Here is a 24897-nt window from a genome sequence, read left to right as displayed (position 1 = left end):
TGTGCGTGTGTGTGTGTGCGTGCGCTCGTGTGTTCATCTGGTACATTGAGGTCACATCCTTCCTCTTTGGCATCGGCACACTGCAAGTGTGTGAAACAGATTTGGTTGCACAGTAAATCGTGTCTATTTGTGAAGGTTCGGGACCGAGACCCTCCACAAACGGCACAAAGTTTGCCAAGAGTAGATGCTCGTGTTGCGCATCGCTGCTCTGTGGCCAATAGCGTGCGTATTTCGAGACACGGCCAATGAATGGATATATTCCAAATACTTTTGCAGCAACTCCGTACGATAACAATTCACCTTCGAAAGTGAAATAGCTGAGCTGTTGTGGGAAATTGTAAACGGGAAAAAAGATCAAAAGACTCGAGAGATATTTGGTATTTTGTACCTAAGCTCCAGGATATGGAGGAGGCATCGCAAGCCCTCATTTTCTGTGACACTGTATAGTGTATGGCTTTCAAAATAAAGAAATCCGAAGCATCGAGCGGAGCCGTGAGCGAGTGCGCCATTGGGAAAAAAAATCTTCAACAATTGGATTTGCTCATTGATTACCAATTTACCTGAAATCTGTCACCAGGCAAGCCTGCGTACGAAATTCGCCTCGACTCCTACGAGAACAACCTTTCTGGTTTTGCTGGTCCTGCCCAGCGCGAATGTACCTTTCCCACTTAAGACGAGCAAGGTCGCCACAATATGTAGCTTGAATGTAGTCGCATCCTGATTTGCAACAAAACATCCTTTTCCCTCCCCTGTTCAAATGTGTGCGTGTGCGTGTGTGTGCATTTGAATGTGTCACAGCTAACCGAGCACAGAGCGGCGCAGCCAGTAGCTCCCAGACAGGAGACGCCTTAGGGAAAGCACTAGCCTCGGTAAGTACAGCACACGCGCGCGCACCAGGCCTGCTCATTAATATCCAAATATCATTCTCGACTCCGCTATCGCTTTTCTAATTGCGTCGGGTATCGCAATGAATTATTCTTTACAGGTTCCACGAGCCCTAAACTCATTTTGTTGTGTTGTGTTGTGTTGGTTGTTTTGTTCCTTCAGATCTACTCCCCAGACCACACAAACAACAGCTATTCCTCCAATCCCTCAACTCCGGTGGGCTCCCCGCCCACCCTCACAGGTAGACACATGAAGTCCGACATCCTACCAATACATTTTTTCCAATTTTTTTTCCCATATGATCATCATCATCGGAACTCGACTGTGATTTGAATCGAACTTGTTCAAAACCCGCCGAATTATGTTCCATCCGACACAAACGAGATCGGCATCAAATAAAACTATCACAATACAACGAGCTTACCTGTTTGTGGTTTTTTTCTCTCCCACCCCACCCCCACCCCTTTCCTCCTGTTCCTTAAAGTGAAAAATGACTCGGAATAATAGTTGTGTTGAATTTGTCTCTAATTGTCGCAGTCACACATCGTTTTATATTCCTCCTCCGAGCCTTGTGACAGATAGCTTTAATTACGCGCACCACTTGGACGAATTATTCACAAACCTACGGGCTCTGTGAGCCGTACCCCCCCCCCCCCCTCCTGGCCCCCCCCCAACCCCCAGATACCCCATCGCCCTCCCCTCTCAGTCCCTCTCTCCCGCTCTCCGCTATTCTAGCCGGTTGGGTTCATGCTTGCATAACCATAATTGGTGTTTATGATTGTGTCAAAGTCACTCTACTTTTTACAAATGAGAATTGAAACCTATTAGCGCAAACTACATGCAAATTGATATCCGAGGCTAATAATGCTGCAAGGGTGTTTGACAGCGTTGGACTGAAAGCAATTTGCCCTGCCACATAATAGCTATATTTGTATTTGCACATGAATGTACGCAGGTGATTGTATATTAATTAGCATGTGGAAATTTTGCATGGATTGTGAATCAAGGCAAAGGGAGAACACACCGCAAGGCATACCTGGGCTAATGAGATCAATTCAGCGATATAAAGCCGAGACCGAAGCTCGGGACAGGGAGCAAGCAAAGGAGAGATGAGACGGGAAGCGCAATGACGAGGCCATTCCGATGCCGTGCGAGAAACGAAGAAAGGGAAAACGGAGGAGATTGAATGTCGAGGGAAGTGACTTCCACTGAAGTCAACTTCAAACTCAAGTATTCCTTCCCCCGTCAATTATTGATACACTTTTTCTGTCGTGCGGTGTTTTAACAGCAAACGTGTTTGGCTACCTCGGTGGTTGCGGAGCATCTCGTTCTTCGTGCGGCACCTACGCCGCATCCGCTTGTCCTTAATGCTGATTTATCGTGCGTCTGTAAGTTGGCGACACAAAGCTCGAGTCAAATTTGCCGGGGTGGCCATTTTTATTTTCTTTTTTGTCTGCAATAGGACTCAAACGACTGCAGTCCTTGCAGATGAGGAACTGAGACCCCTTCTGAGTTTCATTGTATGCTCAAAACTGACGTTTATTTGGAAGAGCAAAATGTAAAAAAGAGAATTTGCAGACTGTCTGGTACACTTACCCATCCATCCGTTTTCTGGAGCACTTGACCTCATTGATGATGAAATGATTATACAGTATTAAAATAAAATGGAGTAAACTAAAGGCAGCAATTTTTTTTTTGTCAGTGTAGCCAAGGTGGAGCGCACGCCGACCAATTGCAGGGCACATACCTGTATATGCAGTGGTTGCGGGTCCCAATCCGGGCTCCATCTTTTGTGTTTGCATGTTCTCTCCCGTGTTTGTGTGGCTTTTCTCCAGGTACTGCAATTTCCTCCCACATTGCAAAAGCTGAAGACTTCCAATTGTCCTTATCAATTCAAATGTTCTCCAGCAATTTAATTGGATTCCCCCCCTTCGAATTAATTTGCAAGCTACTTGAACCAAAGAATAATACTCTCACGCCCGATGCCGTTGAAGTCGGCCAACTCTCAAAAGTCTTATCTTAATGGAAATTCAACATGTGTCTCTCATCTCTCTCTACCGGCTAATGAGACCCGTCGATTTGGATATCACCTTTTCAAAGTGAAAAACAACCCCAAAAAAAAAAGAATCCACAAAGCATGTTTGTCTCGCTGAGGACGTACGCTCATCAGACAGACACTTGGACTCTTTTCAAAGACTCACATCTGATATTTGCACGTCTCTTATGATGCAATATGATGACTTGGTTTGTTTTTGTCTTTTGTTTTTGTTTTTTTGTGTCACTGTGTCTTTCATGTCCAAACATCACAAGTGGACATGATTAGAGACCTCTTGCGCGTCGAGATCTTTTGTCTAACACCAAACCTTTCTTCTTTTGCACGCCATCCATCATCGATAATTGGGGATGGGCATTTGAAGAAACGCCAATTTGTGATCTTATAATAACAACGTTGTTCCAAACTGAAATCTTGATTCGAGGAACGCTACGCTGTCAGCAACCGCAGTAAAAACAAAAAGGAACTGCCCCCCCGTGTCAAGACAACACCGTAATCAAATCGCTGCCAATGATTCTCATTGAGAAACACGAACGTGTCAACAGTCATGTGCAGAAGACGTGCTAGCCTTGCTAGCTTGGGGAACTTCACGCCATTTCGCTGTCTGCTTTAAAATAAATAAAACAAACAAATATTTTGTTTTGGGTGGTAAGAAAAGGTCCCGTTTTTCTATTCCCATTTGCGTTGACATTTGGGCAATACATGAAATTGATTTGAATCACCGCCATCCTTACATTTGATGATGTAATGGCCTCCTCTTCTGATCAATCCTGGTTCTCTCTCTCTCTCTCGCTCTTTCTCTTCCCCAGCCGCCAGTTCAGCTGTCTGGTCCAGGAACGGCGGGCAGGGAGCATCGTCGCCAAACTATGAGGCTCCACTGCACTCGCTGGTAGGCGGACCCACACCTCCGCAGTGTGTCGAAAAAAGATATGAGGTGTTTCTGAAGAGTTTGACTTCACACTCCATAGTATTGTCGCAATTTGCCCTTCCAACAAGTCGAACCGGTCTTAATACCGAGAGTAGGCTTCAAAAGCCTTGTTCCACTTGGAATTTGTTGAGAAAGTGGCACACGGTGAACAGAATTCTGTTGGGTAAGCTCGGGGAGGTGTCTCAGCCCTTCTTTTGTTTTCTGCCTGCAGCAAAGTCGCATCGAGGACCGTTTGGAGCGCCTGGACGACGCCATTCACGTACTGCGAAGCCATGCTGTCGGCCCATCAACGGCCATGAGCGGCGGGCACGGTGACATGCACGGCCTGATTGGGCCCGCGCACACGCACAACGGCGCCATGGGCTCCCTGGGAAGCGGCTACGGGACGGGACTGCTGTCCGGCAACAGACACTCACTCATGGTAGGACCCGATGATCGTTGCTCATGTGCAAAGATGGCTAGCGGTGCACTCTTTGAGTACGAACCCGCGGGTGAGAGTTTGGTCTTCTTGGAACGGCAAACAGCTGCGTGACATAAGGAGACGTGGGCGTGTTTGTGAGAGAGGAACATTTCGAAAGGCATCCACACTTTCCGATGCCTGAACACGTTCATTCAGGCCCGGGTTGTTTGTTTTTGTCTCTGCACATTGGCGTACACACACACACACACACACACACACACATGTTGCGAGCACACATGACATGTTTTCTCCTTAAAATGTCTCTTCATAGAATGTGGCGTCATCCGGCGGGTTTCCAAAGAGCAACTTTCAGGGCTGCAATGGGCCCGTTACGCATTAGGATTGTTTGGTTCTCTCTTTTTTTGTAATTATACTATTGTAGCCAGAATTGAGTCAAAATGTCGACTTTGCTGTGATGAAATAAAATGTCAAAGTCTCAAAAGATAAAACTAATTCTAAATATCACGGTGCTCCTACGATAGTCCCCCACCCCCTAGAAACTTAAAAGTCTCCGTCCGTCTGAGTTGGTTCAAACTCGCCACCGTTGATTTGGCTTGTTCTGATGGGATGAAGTTAAATCGGAGTGTGCCAAGGAGGTCTGCTTTCCGGTGAGGTGTGTTTTCCTACAACCCATTTCCAGAAAACCTGGTGGAGTGATGAGCAGAAGAAATGCTGACTTATACCACCGAAGAATTTGTTGCGGCTTTGGCCGAGCTACGGACGCTATGTTGTGATCCGTTGAACTTTGCGCTGTCCTCACCGGAACAGTTCAGGAGCTGTGTCACACTCCCACCGGTCGAACTGGTAGCATTTACTTGGAAGTGTTTTCTCTGAATGGAGAACACCTGCTGTAGAGGCGTGTGCCTGTGCGCCCTTCTGCGCGTGTGTCACCCGGGTCCCAGTACCTGCGTCTTTGTCTCAGACAAACACATTTTCTTGTCACCTCTGTCTTTATTCCAACGAGTAAGCATATTGCTTCTGTTGTACACGTAATGTTAAAGAGACGCGTTCAGGTTGAAAATGATGAGGAAGCACAGAGCTGCGGCTTGAGACTCAACCCAAACACCTGCTTTCCTCATCACAGATGTCTGCGTGTGATAATCTGCCGACAGTGGGCGTGGTTTCGCACAAGGCGTCATTGCACGTTATGTCAGTGCTCGGTGAGTTGCATTGTTGAAGTCGGGGCAGGATGTGGCCCGTGATTGCCTGACTGCTTTTTGCCTGCTTCATTAAAAACATAATCGCAGGAAGTGAGTCACATTAAGCGGTGCTCCAATGGAAAGAAAAACAAGCAAAGCTAACTCGCAATCACACCTCGGGACAATTTCGAGTGCTCCGTTAACCTGCCACGCATGTTTTTGGAATGTGGAAGAAAACCGGAGTACCCGGAGAAAACCCACATAGGCGCATGCAAAACGGCAGACAGGAAGGCCGGAGCCAGAATCGAACCCTGCACCTCTACTGCACTGTTCATCGATCATTGAAAGCAATAGCTCAGCCCAATAAATATGGTCGAAGTAAGCTACATTAGACGTCTGTTACGGTGCCGTACTCTTTAAGCAGTTGATTCAACATAAACGGTGCGGCAGCACATCTAGATAGACAATATGTACTAATGGTCATATATTCTTAATCCTCTGTCAAGAAAAACGAATATTAGTGCTGAACTGCCGAGTTGAGGAGTTGAGATGCATCGATGAACAATATATCCATTTGTTTTATACTGCCCCCAGTTGGCCAATCCGGCCACAACAGCATGAATCAATTGATGCAGTGTGAAAACAACTGTAAAATGTTATGTTATTATGTAAGTACCCTATAGTTTTATACCATGGTATAGAGAATCCTATAATTGAGTGCTATTTTTGACACAATTTTTTGTCGTCATTTTGCATATCCGTTCATTTCATTGGGGGACAGATGAGATGAGATATGAGAGGTTTGCATTCCGAGCATTGTCACGGAATGAATTAAACTCATATCTCAAGGCACCACTGGATTTAATTCCCTCTCTGTCTCATTCACATGCACCCATGTGTACACTCATGCACGCACACTCATGCACATGCACGATCGTGAGCGCGCGCACACACACACACACACACACACAGCTGTATGTAGTTTGGCTTTGTTTGGGAGAGACGCCTGCAGACTGAGGTCATAACTCTGGGAAAACAGGTGGCAGACGGATGTGGGTGAGAAAGGAGGAGAGAGAGAGAGAGAGACTAATACTTTGCCATTTACTCAACTTACATACATACATACACACGATACTGCATTTGACATGTCCAGTAGAATGCAGAACTACTGTGTATCCCGTTTCTCATCACTTCTGATGAGATCCATTTAAAAATGCTGTAATGGACTCGAACAATTTTAACCCAGCAGTCGAAAAGTACTGAATGCAAAATGCAATGTTAATAAATACAGATTTTTTTTTTTCCGCCCCATGCCCAAATGACACCGAATAACCAGTGTTTTTCCTTCATTGCTTTAAATGCGGCCTTCGGGGTCCTTAAGAATGCGTAGGACTCTTGACACGTAAAACCGCGCGATTGCTTCCACATGTGCTCTTATCTCATTGCCCTCCTGAATGAAAGCACGTGTGAGATGATCATAATGAACCGAGCTGCGTGCCGAGCCGATATCCATAAATGGGCATGATGTGTACAGGTTGTCAGGTCTAGTAGGACCGTGTGCTCAAAAACATCCGTTCAAGTAAAGCCATGATAGTCTCTTGCCATTTCACTGACATTCATTCCAACAAAAATGAACAGTCTGTGCGCAACAACAACAACAAAAAAACCATGGGAGGACCTTTTTTTTTTTTTAATTATTATTCTTAATTTGCTTTTATTTCCTTTGGAATATATTTTTTGTTAAAAAAACAAAGGCCTCGACCTGAACTACAGTAAATGGAGGACAGACATCCGCGGTCTTTGTTATGTTTGAAGCTTTTTGATCTTCTAACATTCAAATTATCGTACTGAGCTTCTCAAAGCTGCAGAAAAATTGAAAAATACGCTTCGTTGTGTGCATGCCATAACCCTGGAAAATGTCCTTGCTCATTTTTCCTGACTGTGTGTCTGTATGTATGTGTGCGCGCGCGCATTCGTGCACATGTAGCAATAGCAGGTGCTTTCCTTCACTTTGCAGTGTTGCACAGTGGATATACTGTTTTCAAGTACTTATGGCTATAGGTCGAAAAAAATGTAAGTAGATCTATGTATCCAATTAGCAATGTGGCATTTATCACAGCCGCTACCGCTTAGCCTCTCCCATGTGTGCGTTTTGGAAGTTCACTCTCTTGGTTTTTCTAATAGTGGCAATTACATGTTTTTTTTCAATCTTGCTTGACTTACTTGACATCAAGGTTTTCCTGTATAACTAAAATGTGACTTTATTTCAGAAAAAAATAAGCGATGTGCATTGGACTAAATTTCTTTGATGGATGAAAGGAAATCTTGGAGTTCTGTTAAAAAATAGGAATCAAGAAAAAGAATGATGAGAGTGCGCTAACTGACCTTGTTAGGCCGCAAACGGGTGAAGCCTGAATCAATGAACGGCACCTCAGCTGTTTCCAGCACTTCATTTGGCCTCAGTCACGGTGTCGAGATGTGATGAATCAACAAGCAGTTCCACGCAGTCCACCAAATTCTTAGTGACTAATTGATTACTTTTTCTATGCCTCATAAACATAAAAGTTCAAAGCGGGGAGTGACTGTTTGAGTCTTAATGCATGAACTCATCAGACTTGAGAAGGTTCCCTCTTGGTTCGGATTTAACGGACATTTGTGCAAAGATAATAAAAGCTGACAAACTGACCTACTATTGGTTGCCAACAGTGTGACAAAAAAGTCCGAATGATACCTCTGGTCTATTGTAGTGCGCGATCGGATTTATGGTTTGTCTAATCGGAGGTCTCGCTCGAACCTGATGAATGATGGGGTGTGAGGGCGTGGCTCCAATTCATGGCAACGTCTTATTTATTTCTCATTCTCGCTGCCGTCTGTCTCATCGTCCTGCCGTCCCCGTTGAACCAAATTAAGGAGGAGAGAAGGAAGGCTCGTTAAAATATAAAAGCCCTCCATTAAAAATGTACGCCGGCCTCTCTTTCTCCTCACCGCTGCCATTGTGCGTTTGGGAATCCGGGCGAAAGACGGAGAATGGGGGTAGAAGGATGAGTGGCAAAATCCGACGTACGGCAACGCGCAGATGTTTGGACGGACAGATGGGAGACACTATACGCGAGCAACGAATGACACTCCGTCGTGCGACGCGTAGCCGACATTTTGTGTGACGAAAAAAATGTTGTGCCTGCAACGAGAGGGGACGTTGGCATGCGGTTGGCAAGACCTTGTTGCTCGCCAGTGTGATTCGTAAACAGACAAAGGATTTTGCTTTGCGTGACGATGCAAGCGATGCTTCCAAATGTGACAACGCTTTCAAAGTTTATCTCTATTAATATTTGTGCAATTCAGTCTGATTGGTAGATTGTGTTTTAAATTCTCCACATTTGCAAAGCTTCTGTTGCGACTGCGCTGTTTGCAGCCTCAGTGGTGAAAATAGCAAGAATATTTTTGTTTGAATTATTCTAAAATGTCCCCCTATATGGTCTGACTTTCTCTTTCACCACTCCATTCTTTACGCTCGGTGGCTGGTTTGCCCGATGAGCCAACTGCGTCCTTGGGATAACATCTGCAACAATCCCTTCGGCTTCAACTGCTGGCCACTGAATTAGTCACGGCAAATGGATATGTTTGGGAGAATTTTAGCAAGTCAGCCAAGCAGTATTAACGTAAGCTAGCAACCAACGCGAGCAAACCCGCAGAGGAACGATGATGTAAAACACGAAACCCTACTCTGAGGATTTGCGCCGCAGATCCATTTCTTCGGGCATCATTGTCACGTTAACTTTCAGTCATTGCAGCAAACAGCAAGTGAACTTTGACGAGCTCAACCCTGCCATTGTTGTCACGATGCATTTATCTCCCGACCGGAAATGTACATGCCATTGAACCAGACTTGTATTGGACTAAAAATGCCGCCTACACGCCATAAAGTGAAGTGAAGCCATCGGTGGCCATCTTGCGTTGCCACTGGCTTAGCGTGCCTTACTTGAATATATTGATTTCTCCATGGCGTTTTCACTTTAGCCCTCTTGCTTCAGTTAGTTCAATTGTTAGTCCATTATGTGCACCCAACACCGAAAAGCGGAGCCCATTCAGCTCGAGACAAGAGTCGATAAAGATTTTTGCCTCCCCAGAGTGGAATAAAAATCACAAATCAGGGACATCACATCTGAATAAAAACTACGCATCATCATCTGTACAGTAGTTAGCTGCTCATCCAAAAAAAAAAAAAAATTAAAAAAAAAAGCTATACATATATTTTCGAATACTTTTATTTATATGATTTTCATTTTCATGGCCTGCTCCAAGTACAACAAAGATTTTAACCATATAGGGTGTAAGACCATTTTTAAGGATGCCCACAAGGAAGCCGGCATCGTTAGACAAGCTGCACACACACCGGCACACACACACACACACACTTAAAGAGATCATCCCATCTCGTGCCAAAACAGTGAGTCCCCGCTGGAAGCTGCTTGGTGCCCTGGGAATTAGAAATCCCACAATCAAACATATGGGCATTGAGATAATTGTCAGTTGTTGTGTTGTCGTGTGCGTGTGTGTCCGACAGATGGATAGGATGCAGCCAAGCTCACACACACACACACACACACACACACACACACACACACACACACACACGCACGCATTCGTTCACACAAATGCACCCCACTCACTGTATGGCCCGGCAAACAGCACAATGAACAAAAAGAGCCCACACACAAGTTGAAAACATACATGTTCTAACAGGCAGATTCAATGGGACAGTCACACACAGGATGCCTTCGAAGTTAAGCCTCTTAGAAAGGTAGATAATACCTCCAACAGGCCAAAGGCAGAACTACAACAATTGGGGAGTAAAAGACCGGAAGCAGGTTTTTAACGCTCACGAGCATGAACGAAATATTATATATACTGTATGTAATATTATATTATTTAAAAAAACATACGAGGGGGCTGGGGGGGGGGGGGTTACACCTCAATTTATGTGAGATAATGACGCAAAGACAAAAAATTTGAATAATGTATCCATGCTACAGTACAATTAGTGGGAAACAGATTTGAATTTACAGTATTATTGTTTTTTTCAGTTTTACTTGACATTACATTTTAAGACCCAATTGCCAAACGCACAGCAATATCTCCTGCTTACAACTTTTAAGTGTTGATTAATATTTACCAATTAGTTAAAATGTACAGTTCCCTGGTTAAGTAATTGTATTCCTTTTGTCTGTCCCCCAAGGTGAGCTCTCACAGAGAAGACGGCAGTATGGGTCCTTTACGTGGTGGTCACTCGATGGCGGCGAGTCAGGTGCCTCAGCTGCCGGCTCAGTCGGCCACTTCGCCAGACCTCAGCCAACCTGATCCTTACCGCGGTAAGTCCCTTCATCATAAGGGAAGACTCATTCATCCACATCATCATCCAACTTTTGTGTACCTAAAGGGTGACATTTTTTTTGTGTGTGTTTTGCCTTTTAATAATGAAAACACCACGCGACCCTTGTGAGGATCAAGCGGTTCGGAAAATGAATGGACGAATGAATAATGAAAACAAATTTTAAAAGGCTCACTGACATACAAGGGAAAACAAAAACACACACAACAACAAGAGAAAAATAATAAATACAGTTGTGTTATTTGGGTAGCGGTTTCACATCAAGTAAATTAGTTTTTGTTGCATAGCATGCTAGCAGTATCACTTTCAACTTCAAATTACAAAAATTCATATTACATTTTTGTCGGGGAGGTGAGTAATTTGCCCATAATTCATGAAGAAACATCAAAACGGACTTTTTTTAAGAGGAGGTCGTTTCAGGCAAAAGTAGACACGCGCGCTAAAGTCAAGGCTCAGCTGGCGAACCCCACATTTACTGAGCACTAAAACACTAAATAAATATACGCTATGAATATGGAGGAGGGAAGTGTATATGAGCGCAATGTGAAACAAATTAGCCCTGAGCTCTTTTTAAAGGCTGCAAATGAGTTTGCTGGCAGCAAAGTTCAGCAAGCAGAAACTACAGCCAAGTGTGTAATGAGGTGAGAGAGAGGGAAACACACACTCAAGCAGAAAAAAAAGAGCCATTGCTCCTCATTCTAACATACACACACACACACACACACACACACACACACACACACACACACACAGACTGTAATGGAAGTGTTCAAGGCTGTGGGGAAAAAAGGAACTATTAAATCTGTTGGCAGGCATTGATTCACAAATGGTGATTAACTGCAAGTATTTCTATTATATTTTGTTTATTTTACAAAATCTAATCAACTTTGATTGGCTGGTGACCAATCCAGGGTGCACCCCGCTTCTTGCCCAAAGTCAGCTGGGATAGCCTCCAGTTTACCTGTGAACCTAAAGAGGGACAATAGATAAAGAGTATAGAGTATATATACTCAAATGTCATATATAATGCAAAGTAGGATAAACGGGACAGGGATTCTTTTATCGATTGAGACAACAACTCTAAGATATTTTCCTATTCAAAGATCGGAGAAACAAAATTCATTGTATTGAACACGTATCCCCATTATTCACAAATGTGTCCAGTCTCCCTCAATGTGTGGGTTCATTCAGACCTTCAGATGGACAAAAGTCACTTTCACATTCAACTCATTGAAATGCAACTGTTTTTCCGCAAAGTAACAGTAATTGTACTGACGGACACCATGAAGCCAAACACAGACTGTCACTCAAAAGTGAACACAAAATGTCTCCAGTCAGGCAGACGGAGATTCAAAATGGCCGACAGTTGGTGGTGTCTGTGTGGGAACAGAGGAGAGTGTTCTGTTGACAGAGAATTTGGCAGCCTCCCAGTTACCGATCCATACAGACGTCAAATAAAGACTTAACTGTTCTACCGAGGAGAGAGACGGACAGGAGGCGAGAGCGGCATTTACATTTGCGCTATAGCTTGCGCACGGTCCACTTGCTGTTAGATCTTTGGCTGTTTCGTCACCCCGTCCTTTTGTTCTGTTGATCCTGACATAGAATTCGAGATGAGTGTTGTAATAGTGATTTTAATTTGAATTCTTCTCTGTCTGTTTGTCTTTAAAATCCCAAATTTGTTGGATCGTACAAAACTGTCACTGACATTGTCTGAAAATATCCGGGAAAATCAATTATAATATATGCTCAGTGCGATTACAATTCGATTCGATATGGTACGGCTCAATTTGAGAGGGGATGATTTCCTTCCGAGATAGCTCTGCAAAGAAAAGACGATTGGATTCATGTTTGAAATGATTCGGTTTGAATCCGGGCGGCCCGGTAGTCCAGAAGTACCGGGTTCGATTCCAGCTCCGGCCTCCCTGTGTGGAGTTTGCATGTTCTCGCCGGGCTTGCGTGGGTTTTCTCCGGGTGCTCCGGTTTCCTCCCACATTCCAAAAACATGCATGGCAGGCTGATTGGACACTCTAAATTGTCCCTAGGTGTGAGTGTGGGTGTGGATGGTTGTTCGTCTCTATGTGCCCTGCGATTGGCTGGCAACTGATTCAGGGTGTCCCCCGCCTACTGCCGGAAGACGGCTGGGATAGGCTCCAGCACCCCCCGCGACCCTAGTGAGGATCAAGCGGTTCGGAAAATGGATGGACGGTTTGAATCCCTTGCTTCTGAAATAATAAAATGCGGGTTGGTGGCGGGTATTGGCTATTGTGCATCAACCGGTGAGGGGGCTGGTGTGGAGCACTTGCCACTCTACAAATCCCCCCCCCCCCCCCCGCCCCAAACAGCAAACAGTTTAAAAAAAAAGTGAAGCTCTCAAATATTTTGGGGGTGCTATCATTGTCTTTATGCTAGCCAGACAGCTAGCTAGCTAGCTAGCTCGTTCATTCAAGCACCTTTGTTTTTGCTCTTTGCAGCTCTATCTGGAGGCCTTCAGGGCCAGAGCACCTCTTCCATCAGCTCAGAGATCAAGTCCGAGGATGAGGGCGATGAGAACCTCCTGCAGGACTCCAAGCCTTTGGACCCCAAGAAGGAAGACATTGACAGCAAGGATCTCAAAGGAATTGATAGGTCAAGATCTAGGTAACCCGCCAACCTCTTAGATGTTCGCTTCTATCAAAACTCTCATGAGGCTGGTTCCCCAAAGCATCTCCGGTTCTGAGAGACCCCGCCGAGTTGACGGTCGCCATTGTAACCGAAACTCTTGCAGAAAGAGTGGATCGGAAAATGTTCTCTTGTTTTCAGAGAGCACTTGAACAAGGAAGGGCTTGAAGTGGTGAGTGGTTTTGGGACCCAGCCTTTAGACTTTGATGAAGTGACCAAGTGTGACGAGAAGCAGCTAAATACAGCCGCTAATGCTGAGGCATTTTTGCTCGAAAATCACCAGGCAGCTCTGTTTTGAGAAGCGTGGCCGCTGCTAATGGATTTGAGTTCAGCCAGTGCTTTCGGCCGAGAACCGCAGCAGCGCTGTTGAGTCAAAACAGAGGTTTCTGGTGGACAAGAAGCTCCCGTTTGATCCTCTTTGTCTCTCCACGGTCTTGAGCCTGGTTTTAACTGTTTCTCACACAGCAGAGTAGAACCCACCATCAATTTTCCCAAAGACGTGCTACATTGCATTCAGGGGACTGGAAACCAGCACCAAAAGATGTTTGATCAGTGCAATGAATGGATCACTTTATTCGGCCGTACCGTAAATAATACAGTTTACATTACAAAAGACAAGAAACTTCAATTTAGCACACATAACAAGTTTCAGTTCACAACAGTGTTTCAATGAGCACTGTGTTTGAACAAATCACAATCAAAATCACCCGATTCGTTTCCCGCCCTGGATGCAGCTCAGTAGCCTTCACTCCTCCAGTGATTTAAAAAAAACAAAAACTGTTGAACGTGTTTTTGTTCTTGGGGGGGGGGGGGGTTCCACCTGGAGGTGAAACGAATTCAAAACCATTTGGATCCCAAACCCAGAGACTGAGACATGATGATGGCGGTCATGATATTGATGATGTGAATCCCTTTTTCTGTTCACCGACCGGTGATAAGAAAAGACCTTGAAACTGAACTTCCATCCTCAAATCTTTCTCCCATACCGCCACCCGTAACGTCCCCCCGCCACCCCCTTCTCCTTTTCGTCCACATCATTGGCCACCATAGCAACAACGACGATGAGGACCTGTCTCCGGAGCAGAAGATGGAGCGGGAGCGGGAAAGGAGAATGGCCAACAATGCTCGAGAGCGCTTGCGAGTACGCGACATCAACGAGGCGTTCAAGGAGCTCGGCCGGATGGTGCAGTTGCACTTAAAGAGCGATAAGCCGCAGACCAAGTTACTAATCCTTCACCAGGCCGTGGCAGTCATCCTCAGTCTGGAGCAGCAAGTCAGAGGTCAGTGTACTATCCATAAAGGATGCACAAAATTGAACCACTCTATGTACAGTAATTTGCATAAACGTATTTACTTGACGACTATTTTCTATAATAACCTTATTTGTATCGCTCATTTATAAACACATTTACAAAATGATTTCACAGACAGGATACTTTTCCTACCTAAACAACATTTAGATTTTTTTTTGGGGGGGGGGGGGTTAATATTCACATTTTTCGAAAATTGCTCAGGGAAAAATGTAATTTTCAAGGATGGGAAAAAAAACTGTGCACAAATAAAGGTACTGTCAGTAAACGATCAATAGTATCATCTGTTGAAGGCTGGTAACACGCACAGTGCCAGGAGAGGGCAGCAATGCCTTGTTGAGCCCAGGTTTCTTTCTTCCCGGTTTTCAAGGTCAGCATTGACTTGGTCATTGTTGGCGCAGGTGATTGTTTTCGCACGATGACAGTCATTTGACAGTTTCTGTCTCCTCCTCCGATTTTCCAGAGAGAAACTTGAACCCGAAGGCGGCCTGCCTGAAACGCCGCGAGGAGGAGAAAGTCACCGTGGCATCGGACGGGACTCCCCTCTCACTCGCCGCCGCGCACCACGCCGCCATGGGCGATGGCGCAAACCCATTGGGACAAATGTAAAATGCTGCAACATCTTCTCCCCCATTGATGGTCAGAAGATTTCACTTATTCACTAATCTGCTGTTGTACCTTCAACTCAAAGCCAAATTTGCGACTTGTTAAAATGTCCAGAATGATTTCGGCGTGCAACTTGCTTGCAATCTGACAAAAATTCATATGGAATTTATCTTTGGGCTTTGGAACAGCTTATTGTGATGAAGAAAAAAAAATGTCAGGAGAAAAAAAAGAGAGCGAATGATGCTGTTATTCAACAAGATGTTATTTCGATTGGATGCTTATGATGCAATCCCATGAATCCAAGCAGTCCAGAAAATGGCATGAAATTCAAACAGTCAGTTCCTGACAAGTAAAATGTGTACAGAGCTGATGATACAACAGCTGGACAAAAGAAACGGACACGATTTAGTTTCCCGTCTGCTCTGGGTACATTGTAACAACAGATTGGCAGTAAGTGTGATTTTGATGTGTGACTTTATGTTCTGTCGTCATCGTTTTGTGTCTTTTTATTATTATTGAGAAATGCATTTGCGGTTCTGTTCTTGGCTGTGCAACACACAAAAGAAGAGTGAGTCCAAACACTCAGGTAAATTTGGTGGTCAGCTTGAATGGCCAAACATTTTTAGCTTTCAGGAATCAAGTCATTTATTGCCAATGACAGGACACCCGCAGGGGGAAAGAAACCTACAAAAATGTGTCACAATAGCTACTCAATCTAACATCAAATTAGGGCGGCAACTCCGTTGTCAACCAAGGACCCCGTGCACGCTATGTACTGTCCGTTTGTCTTTCTGTCTGTCTGCCTGCCTGCCTGTGTATGTGTGTGTCGACGGTATGTGCGTGTGGTGTGCACATGTATGTTGTGCCGTGTAAAAGTATCTCATCAAATTATTTTTTTGCGCATTGCTTTCTCACTTTGCTATCGAAGATCAGCAAACAAATGGAAATATCAGACCAAGATACAGCAAGCACCACAGTGTCGCATATATATGCTGTGTGTGTGCGTGTGTGTGTGTGTGTATATAATATAATATGCGACACTGTGGTCAACTAGTGAGCTGGTTAGCACGTAGCATGTTCTTCCCGTGCCTGCATGGGTTTTCTCCGGGTACTCCGGTTTCCTCCTGCATTCCAAAAACCGGCATGACAGGTTCATGCAACACTCGGAATTGGACTTTGTGGAGCCGTTCCGCTCGAAAATGTGCTGTTCTTGAATCGTGTCGCACCCACGTGCATCAAGATGCATAGCAAGCGGTATTTTATTTATTGAGAGATAATGTGAATATAACTATAAACAAAAAATTGGCATTTTTGTTCTGATAGATAATTTCGCTATTCACGAAACAAATGGCTATAGCGTCTGCACGTGTCTTTCTCCCTCCAGGTCCAAGGTGCCAGAGTTCATCAAAATGATGAGTGACCACTTCCTCTGACAGTGTTTCGACGACACCCCAGCAATCAATCAAACCCACCGTCGCTTGGCCAAACCAATCAAGATTTTCCGGACCAATCGGATGGGCCTTAAGGGTTTCCTCCGTGTTCTAATCTTCCTCTTCAACTTTGCCTCCCTTTTCTTTCAAGAAAACAAACCGCGCCGTCACGAACTCCTGCTTTGTGGAGACGCCCGTTGGCCCATGCAACAAAGTCACTGCAAAGGGAAAGAAAACCTACGACCAATCATTTATGAAATTCTTCTACTTTTACAGCAAGCACCATTCCCGGTTTTAAGAACATTGGGCTCTATCAGATCTGTGTAGTGCTGTATATGTACAAATATAGAGAGAAAAAAAAAACACATAAAAATTGGACTCGTGCAGTGGGGAGCATCGAGGAGGCAAACAAAACATATCAAGTATTTGAAGAGATTTTTTTTTGTTTGTTTTTGGTTTGTTTCGAGCAACAATGTGCAGCCTCACCATGTTTCTGACTGAACGGCAAACTAATGCCACACTGTGGATGAAGCTGTGCCTGACGTCCTCTTGGATGCAAAACAGTGAAACGGTCAGATGGATACACAAGGAGAAACAACATGAAACAAATGATCGTCAAGTTTCCTGCAGATGACGGGTCACGGATTCATTATGGATACAAAAAAAGGCATTTTTAGGATTCCAACATTTTTGCGATGAAAGAAAAAAATCGTTTTTTTTTTTTTACTTAAATGATCAAAGCAGAAAAAAAATTCCCCTTCTCACACAGGTCAAAAAGTATCATCGAGATGTTGACTCATGTTTCATGCAAAATAACCATTTCACCCTTTTCTAACCATCCATCCTTTTTTCTGCATCTTTATTCGTACTTGTGGGTGAGCTGGAGCCCGCCTCCTGCTGACTTTGGGCGAGAGGCAGCATAAACGTGACATTACTCGGCAGATCGTAACCAGACTGCAAAATTGGAAACGCCTGATTATTTTGGGGAGCTGATGCAAACTTACTTACTTTGTCCGAGGACAAAAGTGCGGCACATGCGAGAGAACAAATCTACCGAGGGGCTGGGGGTACTGCGATCGCTCCGAGTTGGGAAATTGCACCAAGAAAGGACGAATCAGACGGACAAAACGTATTAGGTCAAGAGGGCTTGCGATCATGCTAAAGCTGATCATCGCGGCCTCAACAAAAACATCCCTCCTCACCCGTATATCTTTGCATCAAAGAAGGCCACGGGATAGGGGGGGAAAGACTAGAATAGAAGTAATGGAAGTGTATCTTAGGACGCGTTCTGCACATTCCGCAAATACGCCGCTCAAGGGAGTGCTGAGGAAGTCAACCCGGGAGTGAAATGGACCGACTTCCGTCAGGTTTCAATGGCCAAAGAGAATATTGGATCACATTGCAGCAAGGCAAGACCAAAAGAAATCGGTCAGTTTGGGGCTAAAGCGTCGGTGACTCAATTGCCATACCCTTGTGAATTGGTTCATCGAACCCGAGCCTCATCCAAAGCTAAACCCTCTCACATGTCCCCAAATACCTCAAATTAGCGGCGATGTCTTCATGTTTGAACCATGGGCAACATGACGTCGCCTTTGGATTTTCTCCTGATGCCGTTTTGGTCTTTGCTAACATGCAGGACAGATCTTGGGCCGCTCCACACGGCGACGAGTGTCAACGCTGGTAAAGCATTCCCATCAAAAAAGAACCATCTCATCTCATCTCCAATTTTGTGCAGTCCGCGGTTGCTCCATCTGGCCAAACATCTGGTATGAAAGTCCACTTTTGCCTTTCACTTTCAGTTCAGACCATCAAACTGTTTGACGTCCAGGGGCCCCCGCCGTACTTTTCCGCCAACCTCTTATACGGACGACTCCTGTGATTTTCTTTTTTTCCCGAATCATCTGCGTTGTTATTTGAAGTCTCAGTATGAGACGTGCTGTATTTCAATAGTAAAAGTCATGAGTTGTGCCCGATCGTATCAGTTTGCAGTGAATGTCGAACCTCTGAAAACAGACAAGTCCAACCAGAATATTGTTTTCTGACACTTTTACCTCCACCGGTTTGACATCTTTGAAAGCCAATATGTTTGATTCTCAAGCTCAGTGCTGTCCTTTGTGCTGATCCAAGCCTTATGAGCCCTAACGATGTGGTCTAGAGCCCCCTCTGCCCCTCCCCCCCACCCAATCCCTTAGCCCCAGAGTGGTCCAGAGATGCAATTTGAACATTCACACTTCTACCAATGTGCCTTTTTAGAGTTCATATCATTGGAGTTGCCAGAGGAGGAGCTGGTCTTTCATAGGATGCAAGCTTAGGGAAACCTGTTGTTGGTCATTAGGTTCTATGCAGTCAGGTTTTTATACCAGACCTGGGAATTTAAAAAAATAGAGAAAAAAAAGTTGAAAAAAAATAAACAAACAAGAAAATAAAAAATAAAAAAGTATTTTTGGGATTTAAAAACAAAAAGAAAAAGAAAGTGTATTTGATGTACTGTATGCTTATGTGTAACTAGAGCGTGTTCTGACAGACGCTTTTAGCAAAACGAGCCCTCGCCCCGGTTCTCCCAGTCCCTTGGAAGACATCCATAATCCTGCACCTGGCCCCGTTTTCATGGTGAACGCGTCTCGTCTTGTAATATAGCTGATCAGCTTTTTATCAATATTTGATGGGCTTTTCCTTGGGCCACTGTAGTCTCCAGTACAACGTGTGTGGTTGTATGTTGTAAAGCGCTTTCTTTTTTTTTCCTCCTTTTATTTTTTTAAGGAAAATAATTTTCTTGTTCATTTTATTTGTATGTTCTGGTTTACATGTCTATTACAGAAAATAGAAATTAAAAAATAAAAATAAAAATCAACACCATTTACTATCGTTAGTGTTGTTCTCTGACAAGCGTCCATTTCGGCACAGTTAAAAATCCTACTCAATCATCGGGAGGGCACAGAAACTGGAAAATAATCTATTTGAATAGATCAATTTATATATAAATGTACAAAAAATATATATATACAATATATAAGGAGGGTGAAATGTTCCATTTGTTTTTATTTTGGGTCCTTTTTTTCCTCTGTTGCAAATAAGTGTTTTGCTGGGGGAGGAATACTTTTTTTTTCCAAAGACTGAACTGCCAGGCCCCCAGTGTTCTAAATCATCAGCGGATTCTGTTATTTCTTCTTTTGTTGCCATGACAACCTCTGCCTCTGACTAATATGGCGCCGTGCACAGGACAAAATGGCACCGGAGGTCCAACAGCGACACTCACCGCTATCCATCATGGCGGCGACACACAGACTTTGTAAATTGTATGCAACAAAACAGCAAACCGAACCCATATTTTGAAATTGTGTACGTAAAAGTTATATTTTTACATGTAGATGTTGTTATTTGTGTTCTTAGGACTCTGATTTTTTCTTTCTTTCCGGGGATTATTTTGAAAATGTGTGTTTAAAAAAGAAGGAAATGTCATATTGAATTCATTGTAAGATCAGAAATTCACCAACTTTTTTTTTTTTAAATCATGTTGGAGATGTTAGGGATGTTAGGACAATGATGGCTGACAAGATCAAAACGGTATATTTGTTCGATTTCCCCATGCCTCAGAATATGTCCACTGTAATTGTTTTTTTGTTGTTGTTTTTTTACCTTCCGGATAAAAGTGTAAATAGTTACCAATCAAATTCTGTGAGGTTTCAGTGGGGTGAGGACTTGCCTATGAGATGTGACAATGATGATGAAGCTGTTTTTAATAAAATAGTATTTGTCTGTTTACAGCAGCCGGTTGCCAACTCTCCGTTGTCCGTTGTACGCGGCGCTGTCATCGTAGTTGCAGGCCAGCAGAAGTGGAAGTCACATGATTATCTTCTGTCAGAGCCTGCCCAAAGTATTTTTTTCAGGGCGGGAGGGTCAAAAGTGCATATTTCAACATTGTTATATAAAATTGGATTATCCCCCAACATGTTTGTCACAGCAGAACTTTGATTGTGTGTTGAATGACACTTACTTGAAGTGTCGGGAAATAAGTGACCTGATGAACCCAAAGAAAGTCCGTCTATTCAAATGACTCGCGGCGATGGGCCTGCTCTGACGGCTGTTTATTTATTTCTTCGAGGTGTGAATGGAAGTCCTGCGGAACACGATTCGTAATCAAGTTTTGTAAAAAAAAATTATAAAATAAAAAAATTATACTAATAAGAAACAATAATAACAATCATAACATTGGACTTTTCTAATATAAATGAAGACGTTGTCAGCAAACGATCGTATCAACTGTTTCCCCAAAACGGTTTCAGATGGCGTGCAAGGCAGTTTCAGTTTGATTTTAATGTTTGCCATGACAATTGACTTTTGTGTCAAAAGGCCATGCTGCTTCGAATCGGACCTAGCCTGAACACTAGGATTTGATCTGTCAGTGTAAAATAAATGTGTTTTTTTGTAATGTTATTTTTGCAACATTTCTTTTCAACAATTTTCCATTGCTTTTTGCGATCATGTCATTTCGCATTGTCCTCATTTTGTCTTACCCTCTTAGCCAACGTGTTTATTTCTTCTCCCTCCCTGTTGTACATACGCATCTCATTTCTGTTTTTCTGTGACTGTGCCAAGATCTTTGTAATCTGTTACTCTGTACCAGTTTTCCTGCAATAATGAGTTGAATTCCAAAATCTCCACTCGTGTCCTTTGTTGTCACGATTAATTATCATACAGTAACGTTTAACTGACAGGCAGCAATATGTGGACCACGTCTGAATGTGCATTTTTCTATGAAATATAACTGAGGTCATCTAAAAAAAAAAGGCAATAGATAATATTTTTCTACTCTAAACATTCCATCAACAACAACGTTAAATTCTGAAACCTCCTAAAGTAATGATGACATGTGAGAAAAAACATGGATTACCCAAAAGTAATCGCGAAGAGTATTTGGTGAAGTGGAGAGTTGTCTTTTCCATCAGGGTGCAGCTACAACACATGCAAAAACTTTACAGCACGAGTCGGATGAAATTAAATGGAGCGTAGCAATAGTAAATCCACTTCAGTCATTTTATATTTCAATAACGAATGGAGTTAGTATTTGTTTGTGCTTGGATCACACTGTACATTTTTAAAGGATCAGATTGTGTCGAGTCAAGTTTATTTGTGTAGCTCTAAATCCCAAAAGAGTCTCCAAGGGCTTCCCAAGCCCACAGTTGACAGATATTGGCGACATTTCCTGATCTAACCCCGCAACTGGGCAAGGCAATCTCAAAAACTCTACGTGGGAGGGAATAAGGAAGAAACCTTGAGAAGGGGCCGCAGATGGGGGGAAACCCTCTTCCACGATGACCAGGCTCCAATGGATTCATTCCTCATTGAAAGGACTTGCAAGTATCTTGCCTTCTTGCTGACGAACACAGAAGGAACATTCGAAGAGAGATCGATGCGGCTTCTACTGTCACACGCTCGTTTTATCTGACACTGGCTGATGCAGTGGTGGATTGAGGAGGTTAAGGATCATCACGGTGCGCCAAAAGTTGGACCTCCTGCACATTGATAGGAGCCAGTCAATGTGGCTTGATTTTTTTAAGACCCCCACCCCCCCACCCCATCACTCTTCCTTGGCTTGATTTCTGACCTCACGACTACGTCAGCGTACAAAAGTGATACAAAGTGCGTTCAAACTTACGTAGAAATTCGGATTGGGTGGCCGCCGTAGGAATGCAACTCCATTGTGCCAACTTCCCTTCTTTCCATGGGCCAGTCGACTGTAACAGAACACTTTTTTTTTTCTGCGACTGATGTTTTTGTTTGGATTGGACAGGCAAGATTGCAGAAGCACTCCCAGTTACAAGTTACGGTGACCTCAGCGAAAGAATGAGTCATGTTTGCCTTACCGTCCAGCTGCTGACCTTCTCACCTTTCATATGAATAGTTGTTTTTCTGCCGTTTCCAAATCTATTTGAACGGTCAACCAATTGTGAGCGATAAGGCTGGCCAAGTGGTGATTACATCCAGTTTGTCATTCCAGTACTTGCTCTCTTGAAAGGGTGAATTGTAGAAGTTGTTATCTGTCAAGTAAAGGACATTTTTAACTAAATGTCAATGTCCTACCGCTAACCTAATATGGACTGCCTTACGTGTGTTGTATCAAACATGAAATTGCAACACGTGTTGGGTTGAGCTCAACTGCAGATAAAAATAACCCTGAGCCAATTCTCCGCTCGTGCACCGTGTCGTCATTGTTTAGTTATATTTGCATTGCCGACATTCTTGACTGATGATATTTTTGCTGCTTTTGGTTGGTCATCAGATTATATGCTTTTGTCCAAAGTAATTCCTAAAAAAAAAAAACTGTCGATAAATCTGAGATACCTGACTAAATATAAATGATCTGAAGCAGTAAATCCCCATCGCGACGGGGTCAGTTTCGGTTTGAACTCTTGAGTTTTGTTACTGGAATCATTTCTGAAAGGCTTCTCAAAAAAATACATTGTTGAGAATTAGCAGACGAACTCTCGGTCACAGAGGTCATCAAGACAACACGAGCAAAAACTTAGTGAGCACTTTTCGGCATTGCACAAAAGCGAGCTGTTTTTCTGCATAACTGTTGAAGTGAATCAGCCGCCTATCTCATGTAAGTTATTGCGGCAGAGGGAGTTATCAGCGTGAGTAAAGGTTGCCTTTTCGTGGGACGCTCCCATCTTCAGAATTTCACTCCAGTCACACCCTGAACAACAGGTGACACACACAGCCACGACTGGCTGTGTGCTTCAAGCCAATGGAAGGATTCACAATTATATAACAGGGATTATTTTACTCAGCGTTAAGATTAAAAAGATTACAATTCAAGCAACCCATCAAATTCCACTTCAGATGCGTTGCTGCGAGATCCTGACAATATTCAATCGTACCACTTGCCCTTAATGTCGTCTTCGGGAACCAACCTTAGCTTTCCAGTGGGCATCCGTTGTCAATTCAACATTCAATATGGCATCAAAATGCAAAAGGAAGATAAATCCAGTTGGGCCCTGGGGTCTGACGACTCGGGTCACTTCGTGGCGCCCAGAGTTCAAAACAAACATGGTGAAGCAGCATTTAGCTGTTATGCCGCACACAAATGGAATAAGCTGCCAACAGAAGTGAAGTCAGGCAAAAATGTGCTCTTTTCCCTTTCTTAGGGTGAATATAAAGCATTTTTCAAAACCTGTTCTCCAAAAACATGTTCTTGCACTGTAAATTCTGTTGGTAATTTTATTCAGCTTCTTTTATTTCTTTACTTTGCTTTTAAGTGTCTATCACTATTTTGCTTGTAAATGCTTTTAAGTATCGTACTTTTAATGATGTGAAGCACATTGAGTTACCTTCTGGACAAAATGTGCTAAGATACGTAAAACTTCCTCGCATTGCCCACAGTCGCCGTTAGAGGCCCTATGAAGTACACAAAGTTTGTAAAAAATTGTACCTTGAGGACCTGTACGCTTACTCTTGCCACATTTGGCACTTTTAATGATATATTTCAAGACTAGAATGTTGTAGATTTGACCTCACTGGACTCCAACATCACTTCCCATTCGGAAGACAATTTACACAATTTAAAAGCATGTTTAATTTCTTCACAGTTAAGCTTTTGCATGTGTGTTTTCCAGAGTAAGATACCTGTACTATCCAACCTGTTGAATGGGTGTGTTTCCCAGACCGTGCGCGGAAGAATGTGAGGCGTGATTACCAGTTTTGAGCAACACAAGCAATCCTGTGTTCAGGCCAACCTCATAGCAACCAGCTGCTGTTGAACCCACACTCGTCTTCGGGAGCTCGCTCGCAAAGTGTCGTTATAAGAAACTGTTTCTTTAGCGACCTTGATGAATTGAATCACCAACTGCTAATTGTCTGCAATTCAACCAAGTGTGTATGTAAACGTATATAGTGTTCAAAGTAGTCAAATCTCAACCGGTGAGAGCGGTGGCTGGACCGTGCGGGACACCGCCTTTTTGTATTGAGAGATAAACAGATTGCAGTGTTGAGAAATTGTTTAATTTATAAATACTTCATTACTGTACTTAAGTTGA

General features: G+C 43.6%; 1 protein-coding gene across 6 annotated transcripts in view; it reads left to right on the top strand.

The window, feature by feature from the left end:
* Positions 1–21518, top strand: part of tcf4 (transcription factor 4) — a 112853-nt gene extending 91335 nt beyond the window's left edge. For 3 of the 6 annotated variants that reach the window (XM_086134213.1, XM_086134212.1, XM_086134217.1), the window contains 9 exons: positions 799–869; positions 1048–1126; positions 3748–3827; positions 4078–4287; positions 10702–10834; positions 13329–13494; positions 14566–14795; positions 15289–15430; positions 16816–21518. In XM_086134213.1, the coding sequence (XP_085990339.1) occupies positions 799–869; positions 1048–1126; positions 3748–3827; positions 4078–4287; positions 10702–10834; positions 13329–13494; positions 14566–14795; positions 15289–15430; positions 16816–16864 (1160 nt within the window). In that variant the 3' untranslated portion in view covers positions 16865–21518. Of the gene's footprint in view, positions 1–798; positions 870–1047; positions 1127–3747; positions 3828–4077; positions 4288–10701; positions 10835–13328; positions 13495–14565; positions 14796–15288; positions 15465–16815 lie in introns of all 6 variants that reach the window. The other 3 variants (XM_086134214.1, XM_086134216.1, XM_086134215.1) reach the window with 3 other exon arrangements.
* Positions 21519–24897: the final 3379 nt, after the last annotated feature.

Source organism: Hippocampus guttulatus, chromosome 17, assembly GCF_054856545.1.
Source record: "Hippocampus guttulatus isolate MCC_2025c chromosome 17, RoL_Hgut_1.0, whole genome shotgun sequence".
In the NCBI taxonomy this organism is placed as follows: domain Eukaryota; kingdom Metazoa; phylum Chordata; class Actinopteri; order Syngnathiformes; family Syngnathidae; genus Hippocampus; species Hippocampus guttulatus.
This window is presented reverse-complemented; position numbering and strand designations above follow the sequence as displayed.